A 10369-nucleotide genomic window follows, 5' to 3' on the forward strand; every position below is an offset into this window, starting at 1 on the left:
TGCAGTGTATTTTTCTGGCATAAGATTCAATCAGTCTGTGAGGCCGAAGCAGGGCTGTTGAGGATAAAGTGGCCTGGTTTGCCTCTATAATCCAGTTTGACACTGCTTTGAGTGCCATGGCTCCATGTTGTGGAATCCTGGGAGCTGTAGTTTGTTGTCACAAAGGGATGAGTTTGACACCAGTTTAATCGCCATGGCTCCATCTTACAGAATTCTGGCGATTGTAGTTTTGAAAGACTTTTAGCCTTCTCTGTCACTGAGCTCTGGTGCCACAGCAAACTAGAAATCCCAGGGTTCCATAATATTGAGCCATAATGGCTAAAGTGGTATTAGACTGCATTAATTTCTACAGTGTGGCAGCAGACTTATTCACAGTGTTGCCATGAGTCAAGGTTTACTTGAAGGCAGTTAACAACAGACCCTAGTTACCATTATGTTGCTCATACCCAGAGGTGGCCACCTGTGTCCTTCGTGATGCCTATTTCCCTTCATAACTGGCTATGCTGGCAAGAGAATTGGATAGTTGTGGGCCAACATGATATGGAGTTCATAGTTGCCCAAAGAGCCACTGTGGGTGACTGTTGTACTTCAGGAGATCAGGGTTCGAATCCGCACTCAGCCATGGGAGCCCACTGGATGACCTTGGGCAAGTCATACTCTCTCAGCCTCAGAGAAAGGCAAACATCGCCAATAAAACTTGCCACCCCCACAATAGCCTAGCCTTAGGGTTGCCAGAGGTTCAGAACATAATATTAATGGCTCACCTATGTTCGGGTTAATATCTCATTCTTTATAGGCGCTGAGAAACAAAGGAATGAAACATTCATTTAATGTTGCTGTCCTTGTGCATGCAAGTTTAGACATAGTCAGGTGCAGCAAGACTCATTAAAAGTAGCCCCCAAGTGTTTTAGAGGCCAACCTCTGAAATATTGCAAATATTGCATGTGTTGCTTTGTTCTCTTTGTGCTGCCTTATCTGGTTTCCCTCTTCGCTACCTCAGGCACTCCAGATTGCACTAACTAGAGCCATTATGATGCAGGGTTGGGAACTGTGCATCCTAATAGATGTTGGACTGCAGCTGCCAGCAGTCCTAGCAAACCTAGCCAGAAGGAAAGCCACAATTTCCACCCCGGATTAAAACTTTATAAATAAAAAATCCTCTCCGCACCCAAAATGGGCCTCCCCTCTTTGTCTTTTTGTGTAGTGTTTACATACCCTGAATTACAATTGGGATCTCCATATTTTCATATTCTCATATTTGGAGACAAGCATTTTTCAGAGGTCATGATAACCTTTGGAATACAGGGAGATTTCCCATGGGGAAGAAATGTAGACCCAGGACATGTGTAAGACCTCGGTGATGTTCCAATAAAAGCTGAATGGGTTTGCTGATTGCTCTTTCCTTCCCATGCCAGGCTTTCTGCATATCCTTTCACACTGTAGACAAAATAGGTTTCATTACACCAAGGCAAGTAAGCCAATATTCCCTGCCTATTCACTCCCATGTTCCCAGCTAACCTCCTTGTCCTTCTATCCTTTTTTGTTGTGTGCCTTCAAGTTGTTTCCAATTTATGGCAATTCTTAAGGTGAACCTTTCTAGGTAAGTTTTGTTCAGAGGTTTGCCATTGCTTTCCCCGCTGGAGGCTGAGAGCATGTGACTTGCCCAAGGTCACCCAGGTGATTTCATAGGGTTGTCCTAAACCAAGCATTGGCCTGTTACAGACTGCCAAAATAAAGCTGCTTTGGGTCTCTTTGGAGGTATGCTATTTAAATGATGCATGGGTCCTAAGAGTCCGGAGGTCGCGCCAAAGCCACACTCCATTCCTAAGCACTGGAGTGCAGCTTTGGTGCAGCTTCCAGATTCTTAGGATGAATGCATCATTTAAACAGCATACCTCCAAAGAGACCCGAAGCAGCTTTATTTTGGCAGTCTGTAACAGGCCATTGTTCTTGTAACCCTAAAGTTAAAGCCGCCAACCAGTCTGGAATCCCATTGTTAATTCACTAAGTCCCTAGGGTTGCCATAACTGTCTACTTCCAAACCGGGACAAATATAGGAAAAATGTAGGATGAATGTAGGACAAATTTTAGGCCCAATTGTAAGACATTTTTTAGAAATGGAAGACATGACCAACTAAAAACCAAAAGAATTAATACATTTAAAAAGCATTAATATAAACGCATGCTTATGCTCAAAATGGAGGGCATTTTGACATTATTCCTGGACAGATAGCAGAAATGTACTTCCTTTCTGGCCAACTCCCACCCCCAATCCCAAAACACACACAGCACATTTTGGTATTTAACATGGCTTACTTTATTGTAAATTTCAGTTTTACCCAAAAACACACACCACATTTTAATAGTTAAGATGGTTTTAACATTTAACATGGCTATATCTAAAATAGCTTCTTACATATTTCAGTTGCTTATTCCATAAACAAACCCTTTGGGTTTAACAGTTAACAGGGTAAACACATGGCTGTATTGCATATTTAACATATCACGGTGGTTTCATAAGTGAGTTCCCCTTCAGTTTTAGGTTTCTTGCACCAACTGTACTCCTCAGGAGTGTGTATTTGGTCAAGGTACTTTGACTTTTCTTCACTGCTCATGAGTTTGTAAAAATCAGAGCAACTTACATTAGCCATGTTGTACTGTATATCCAGAATGGCCGAAAGAGATGGCAAAGCTAATCTATTTCTCTCATCAGTCCACTGGGCATTCATCAGTGATAAAACTCTCTCTACATTGGCATTATGCCCTGGAAGAGAGAAGTAAAACTGTACTATCTTCAGAAGCTCATAATATTGTTCTTCTGAAACACAGCTTTTAAAAAATAAAACCCACCTCTTGTGTGCCAAACTGTCCAAATCAGAATCTGTTAGATTCTCAGTTAGAAATGACTGCAGTTTTGTCAGCTGATCAAACAACCTTGCTTCATCAATCTCACAATAGCTATTTTTCTGTAGCCACAAAGAAGTACATTCTACCTCTTCCCACGAAACTGATCTCTCCAAAAGTAGCCAATCAAAATGTTTGAGTTCAGAGAGAGACTCGCTCCATTTTGACAGATAACTGATGGTTTCTTCATAACATGACATGCATTCATTTCTAATTTTTACAGCTCTTGTTTCAGGTACATCAGCTAACAAAGTCTTTACCTTCGACGAAATAAAGGCTTGACTATGTCTTTCGTTCAAGGTTTTAATTACACCCTCTAAAATCATTCTGACTTCATTAACAGAAATGTCTTTCCTCTCAATTCTGCTTATAGCTATTTGAAAGAGACTCATTTGTGAACGTAAGAACCAAAAATAGGCCTCCCCAGCTTCATCGGAGAAAAAGGATTGCAGATGAACTGGACATTTATCCAGAGACAAAAAATAGTACTTCAGTGGTTCAAACATCTGTAAGAACCTCTCAATTGCTGGAAATAGACTTAACCACCTAGTTTTTACATGATTCAAGAGATCATGGTATGTTGCATTCACAAACTCACAATATTCCTTAAGTGATGCAACCCTAACAGCGTATATAGAAAAGTAATTATACACCTTCTCTATGATAGAGTAAACATCAATTGAAAGGTGGTCAGCTCCAGCTTGTATGGAGTTGTGCAAAATATGGGCAGGACACCCAACTCCAACAATTGTTCTTCCCAGCTTACATTGAAATTTGGTAAGAACATTGTTTTTCCCTTTCCTTGCCAAACCTTCAAAATTGGTATTTGTGTTGTCTCCCCCAAATGAGCTAATTTTCCCATCAATTCCATGACGTACAACAACACTGTGAAGGTATTCTGAAACAGTGTCAGCATTTTCATTCTGCAATTCCACCAATTCCAAAAGCTTTGACTGAACACCCTCCTCTTTGTCAAAGTACTGTACAATCACTGGGAGTATCTTGTGGTAGTTATGGTTGCTAGTATCTGTACTAACACCAACATAACCACATTTGTCAAGGCTTTCCTTTAAATCAGACTGAATGCAAGGCGAAATTACATTGTTCACCACCGCCTCAGTTTTGGTTTCCAGACTTGAAAATGTTTCAGCGATTTTAGAGTCCCCAGACATTTCCGACATCAGCTTGCTTGTACATGTTGCTGAATTATACAACTGGCGATGCTTTACAGTGTGAAAGGCAAAGGTCGCCTCTGCTATAGCAACCTCATGTGCTTCCGATCTGTTTGATGCACAAAATGATGTTTGCTGTTCGGTGGATGGAGGACATCTTGCAGCAGCATTCACATGCTTCATGGTTGCAATGTGACAGGCTATGTCATTTCGCCCACCATGTGATATGGAAAAAGAAGCACTGTGAAAATGAAGGTGGAAAAATGATGTTACATGAGTAACATTTAGGAATGGAGCAATGTTTAACGATTTTCATTTTCACTTAGCTTACAGTATGAACTTACTTGCACAGAACGCATGTGGCTTCGAATTCGGTGCGCCCCCGCTTGATGGATGGGAACTCTCTGGTGTATTCCTCATTAAACTTTGTCCTCCTCTTGGGACCCATGCTCTCGAGTCTGAAGAGTCTAACAAAAACTACAAGGGCATATTTCAGTACTCTGTGTATAATTACAGCGCTATAGAAATAAATTTTAATAATAATAATAATAATAATATAACTCAGACCGTTTGGATCATGGAACTCTGGGAACGTACTTTTGGTTTGGCATCCAAATTGGACGCAAAAGCAAACGCACATTCCCAGAGTCCCATTGGAGCAGATAAGTCAGTGGTTACTAATTTTTACTACACCATAACACTGAGCCATGGCAATTACAGTGGAGCAAAACAAGAATGCCCTGGGGTGGCGATGTTAATGATGATTAAGGTGTGGCATCAGCAGCTACATCCCTTCCTCCCCCCAGAGGCTGATATCAACATCAACATCATCTTTTGCCAAATAGAAAGCTTGCATTTGCATTGAAAGCATTAAAAATCCACTTTGGGTGCTTTCAATGCGAATACAAGTTTTCTATTTGGCAAAGATGATGATGATGATGATGTTGATAGTGATATCAGGACTGCCACCCAATTTTTACCTTCCGAGAAACGGCAACTAATACATCCACTCATTTATTAAGTGGTTTCTTTTGAGGACTGAATCTGCACAACAACTCCCCTCCTCCAAGTATTGGCATGATGGATGGAACCAAATTTATCAGAGTAAGCAGAGACCAGGGAAGCAGACACTGTAAAGGCTGCTTCAGGTATTTGAACAATGATAACAAAGCATCTATGGACTTACGTAAATCCCTATAAACTAGCGAAGGAGATTTGGGAAAAATCGGTCAGGACGATTCGTGTTGAGGGGCTGGGAGACTTCGAAGTGCAGAAGGAGTTAGCCCCCAACTGCAACTTGCTAAACTGGAAAAGGAGCCACCCTTGACCCGGATGTGCAAGCATCCCCCCCCCCAAGATGGTAGATAGAGCATTTAAGGTGGACTGCAAAACCACAGCGCTTACAGTAGAGTGGAGAACAGAGCACTTAAGGTGGACCAGAGAACTGACAACTAAGGTGGACTGGAGAACAGAACATCTAAGGAGGATTGGAGAACACAGTGCTTAAGGTGGATTGGGGAATAGAGTGCTTAAGGCGGAATGGAGAGCAGAAGGCTTAGCTGGACTGGAAAACGATTTAGAGCAGTACGGAAAATGATGAGACTGTCTTGAAGAAGAGATAAAAGCGTAAACTGCAGTTGTAGATGCCTGGAACGACGAAGAGTGTGGAGGACAGCGAATGGGACTAAGGGTGTTTATAGGGGGATTCGTTTTTTGTTGTTTTGTATGTGTACAACTAAAGTCACTGTGTAGAGAATATTAGGATACTAGCTGAGAGGTTGAGAGAAAAATCACAACAAGAGTTTGAAAGTAACATTTGTTATTTAGCAGTGTCAATACCTTATGGCCTGTTACAGCCAAAATAAAGCTGCTTCAAGTCACAGTGGAGGTATGGTGTTTCAATGATGCATGCGTCCTAAGAGTCCAGAAGTCACACCAAAGCCACACTCCAGCCCTAAGGACTGGTGTGGCTTCTGGACTCTTAGGACGCATGCATCATTGAAACACCATACCTCCACTGTGACTCGAAGCAGCTTTATTTTGGCTGTCTGTAACAGGCCAGAGTTAATCGTGAGTTTAGTAATTATATAAATTAGCAATAGAAGCTTATAGAAAATCAATGCTTTTAAGTGAGCAAGGGCTCTTTCCTCCCACTGGAGACAAAGAGCTGTAAAGTCCAGAAAATAAACTTTAATCTCCATTAGCAGCACAAAAAGAAACCTCCTTTAAGATCCAGGTTGTCTCTGTCATAGCAAAAAAGGAGGAATGGCCTCTGTCTACATCGCTATCCCTCTGTTGTTGCTACCATCTGTAGCCAAGGGTCCGTTTAGGGGAATTTTATTGTTATTAGCTCAAATATTGCAAAAGGAGGGCCTGCTACGACGGCCCTTGCAGAATCGCCTCCTGTAGACCAGGGGATCCCAATAAGTGGAGCTGAGACAGACTTCTAGAATTAATAACCAATTTATTTATAAGGGAAAAACACATACGATTCACTAGCATACACACACACATACAAGGCTCAGGAAAAGCATAGGTTTGCATGGAATAGGATTTTAGGCATCACTGGGGTGATACATACCAGAATGTAGACTCCCTCCAGGAATCCAAATGGAATATGATGAGGATGGCATGAGGCTCAGTCATGGAATGACTGGCCAGGAGCCAGGATTCAAAGGGACATAGCTTCCCCCTGAAATCCAGACAGGCCCAGTGAACAGGCAAATCTGATGATATTTATAGGCAAAATCTTGCTTCTGGCAAAGGTGCTTGATGGTGAGAACAAAGGTGTTTAATTACTTTCTTTTCACCTGTCTGATTGTCTTAGTGGTCTTAAGCTGCTTGGACAACAGACCCTGGGAGGGGGCAAGAGCCTCAGGCAAGGCAAACATTTGCTCTTCCTGGTCATATGATAATCCTCTTATGCGACTTCCTAGATATGATGATGTGGGTGCCCCTCAGGGGTGTGTGTACATGTCCTCATGCCTTGCTGGCAATGGTGGATAGGCTATTAGAGTTCATCTAGGGGTCATTAAGGGTTATCATTTATACCAAAATTTATATGAAGCAGCATGGGTAACACATCTACACTAAGAACAACTAACAATATCTTGACAAAGTATAGGCCTATGACTCCAACACCGTCATATTTTCTTTCTTCCTTCTGTTGGATTTTTCACACTTTTGCCTCATGAAGTCGTCAGTGGAGCTTTGAAAGCCTGCAATCATATATTTTGTGCATTTTGGTTGGTCCTATAAAGGTATCACTGCTTTGTAGATTTTGGATGTTACTGTATTTGTATATATAATTTGTTAGCATAGAATGTTTTAATATGTGTGAACGTTCTTGAGGTGTAATCCTGAAAGGTAGACTATATATGTGAAGAATCATAATGAATGTCCGACTCCAGATGAACCAAAAAGGTTGGAAATAACAAATATAGTATGAGTCAATGTTGTGAAACCCACTGGGTGGCTCTAGGCAAGTCATACTCTCTCAACTTCAGCGATAGGCCACAGCAAACCTCTTTAGAATAAAATCTTGTCAAGAAACCCCATGATAGGTTTGCCTTATGGTCTGTTTCCAGACACAATTCAAAGTGCTTTTCAGTTTTAAGCTGGATATCATTCAGTCTCTGGTGCAACTGCAAACTACAGTTCCCAGGCATTCGTAGCATTGAGCCAAAGGCAGTCTCTGTTGTGTCAACTCCCATTCCCAGAATTCCATTGCCTGGAGCCATGGCCCTTAAAGCGGGCTCAAACCAAATCATTTCCATAGTGTGGATGCAGCCCCAGGTCCAAAACACACTGCAGAAATAATCCAGTTTGAGACAACCTTAACTGCCCTGGCTTAGGGCTTGGGAGTTGTAATTTATGCTGGCCTCAGAGCTCTCTGACAGAGAAGGCTCAATGACTCACAAAACTACAGTCCCTAGTCCCCCCAGAGGCTTAGAAGGCTGAAAATGGCACCATGTGGCACCAGGAAAAGGCCCTTTCCTCTCCCACCCACAGTCCCCCCAGAGACCTACTCGGTCTTGCTGCCGCCGCTCGCCTCTCTTGCTTGCCAAGCCGCCTCACTGCTGCCTCACCACCTTGTTTGCCACCGCCTCTCTTGCCTCACCGCTGCCTCACTCGCCACCTCGCCTCCACAGTCTCCGCTCACCACCAGTCACTCGCCCCACTCTTGTGCACCCAGCCCACGGGGCTAAATAGAGAAGCCGAAGCTCCTCCTCTTGATGCTGGGCAATGGGGGCAGAGGAGCTGGAACAGCCCGCCCCCTGCCAGCAGTCACAAGCTCCTGCAGGGGTGGGCTGTTCCAGCTATTGGCCAGCCTCAAGAAGAGGAGGAGCTCCTTCTCCTTTAGCCCTGCTGCGTGTGGGCGTACAAGAGGGGGGTGAGCGGCGAGTGAGGCACCGCAGGTGGCGGCTGCAGCAGCAGTGGCCGTAATAGTGGCAGCCTAGGCAAAACCCAGGGAAATTTAAATAGCGGGACAGGACCTTCCCAAACCCCTAAAAACCAGGAAAGTCCCGCCCAAATCCACAACCTTATAAGTACCTAGAGGGTAGATATCAGGTATAAATATTAGTCCTAAATCGAGCCATGCATGTGCGTCCCCTGCATTTTTTCCCCATTCATTTTTTAAAGTTCTCACTGATGATAACCATCTTTGCTCAATACAGTTGAAGAGTGTCTTGATTTATCTCAAAAATGCTTTGACAAGCTGTGATAAATTTGATCGTGAATTAAGCTATTCACATTTTACATGCATTGAGCCATTCATGTTGAAGCAAGAGTGGCCACAGCAGCTTTAGACTTCTATTTCAAGAAGAACAGGGAAGATTATGTTCCATTAAACAGGTTTTATTTAAATGCACTGTTGTTGCACATCCCAGTTTCTTTCACTATGTAATGCATATATATGTACAGAAGTGTGGGTTCAGAGTTGAAACCCTACTACAGTCCACCGTTCCAGTGCTGACTGTGGCCTTGACCCTATCTTGTCACTGAGTTTAATAGGATTGCAAACCTACTGAACAAAGCATTCAATGGACTGAAGTGTGCATCGGATTACAAAACTATAGGGACAGAGAGGGCTTAACTCAAACAGATATGATCTGATTAAGCGGAACTTAGTGTTCCTGGAAGAGATCATTTCCCCTTTGTGGTCTGCTTTTTCTTTCCAAAGAATAACTGCAAACAGAAAGTCAAACGCTGTATGTAATGATTTTAGATTTCCACAAACAGTTGAAAAATATTTTTCCCCCATATTTCATGTTAAGATTGTGGCAGAAACAGTACAAGAACCCAGTTACTCATAGATGTTTGCAATGCAGCCTCTATAATTCCTCACTGTTGGATATGCTTAACTAAGGCTAATTAATGTATCCCAAAATATCAGAGCAGCACAGTTGCCTACTCCTGCAGTTCATCTATGCAGAAGGTTATATTTGCCGATCCAATAAAGCAAAGCACACAAGATGTACAGGAAGAACTTGTCCCTGGCTAGAGAACAGTTAAAATATGACAGCAGAGCACCCACACCAACTGGAGGACAAGCTTGAGTCCATGCACATGCATAGGACATACCATGTGTGCACCCCCCAATGTTTCCTTCAGCACCTTGACCCATCACAAGCCAGTGTGGCATGCCCTTTGTCCATTCTACATAAGAATGCAAATACCATAGGCAAAACATAAAAGTGACAAGAGATGAGAGAATTCCTAGGGGAAACAAGTTTTTGATGGCAACACTGTTAGGACATGTATTTATTTGTTTTCAGTAACAGGCCTGTAGCTCAACATGGCATTACGGTAGCTCCCCAAATTCAGAAGCTAAGCCTCCCAATCTATATTATTAAATAAATGTCTTTCAATTACAACCCTGTAATAAGAGACTTTCTAAATCTTTTATAAAATTTTAAAATAGCCAGGATTTTGTAACCTTTAATGGCAGACAACAGAAAACTGCTTGTGCTGTAGTTTAATTCTAAACTCAGCATTATTCAGTTATGGGATAATTCACCTCTACCTTTTGTGGTGCATTTTTAAAAATCAATTAGATGAAAAAGTTAATCGGTACAACCTTGATCTAGCTAAAGCTAGACTTTGATATTTAAAGAGAACTATGTGACTTATTCATACAGTGCCAGTGGCTTTGCACCATTACAGATATAGGAAGAGACAGAGAACAAGCTGTATAACTATTCTAAGAAATAGTAGAAATAGTAAAAAGAAAACTCTTGTTTAAAAATACATTACTACAAATGCTGACCTTACAATATCTCAATTACTAA

General features: G+C 42.2%; 1 protein-coding gene across 2 annotated transcripts; it reads right to left on the reverse strand.

The window, feature by feature from the left end:
* Window positions 1–2300: 2300 nt before the first annotated feature.
* LOC121924195 lies at window positions 2301–5421 on the reverse strand. 2 transcript variants are annotated; one of them, XM_042455390.1, is made up of 3 exons: window positions 5263–5421; window positions 4421–4553; window positions 2301–4317 (listed from the first exon to the last, which is right to left on the reverse strand). In XM_042455390.1, the coding sequence occupies exons 2-3, from the start codon at window positions 4522–4524 to the stop codon at window positions 2496–2498; spliced, it is 1926 nt and encodes a 641-aa protein (XP_042311324.1). In that variant the 5' UTR covers window positions 4525–4553; window positions 5263–5421; the 3' UTR covers window positions 2301–2495. The 2 variants fall into 2 exon arrangements, with proteins under 2 accessions (XP_042311324.1, XP_042311325.1); XM_042455391.1 differs by having other exon boundaries at window positions 4421–4594.
* Window positions 5422–10369: the final 4948 nt, after the last annotated feature.

Source organism: Sceloporus undulatus, chromosome 2 (assembly GCF_019175285.1).
Source record: "Sceloporus undulatus isolate JIND9_A2432 ecotype Alabama chromosome 2, SceUnd_v1.1, whole genome shotgun sequence".
Taxonomy (NCBI): domain Eukaryota; kingdom Metazoa; phylum Chordata; class Lepidosauria; order Squamata; family Phrynosomatidae; genus Sceloporus; species Sceloporus undulatus.

Coding starts and splice junctions, on each gene's coding strand:
- LOC121924195 (XM_042455390.1), bottom strand. CDS start 4,524: ATGGGTCCCAAGAGGAGGACAAAGTTTAATGAGGAATACACCAGAGAG. Junction 4,318..4,420: donor GCCACATGCGTTCTGTGCAA/GTAAGTTCATAC, acceptor TCATTTTCACAG/TGCTTCTTTTTCCATATCAC.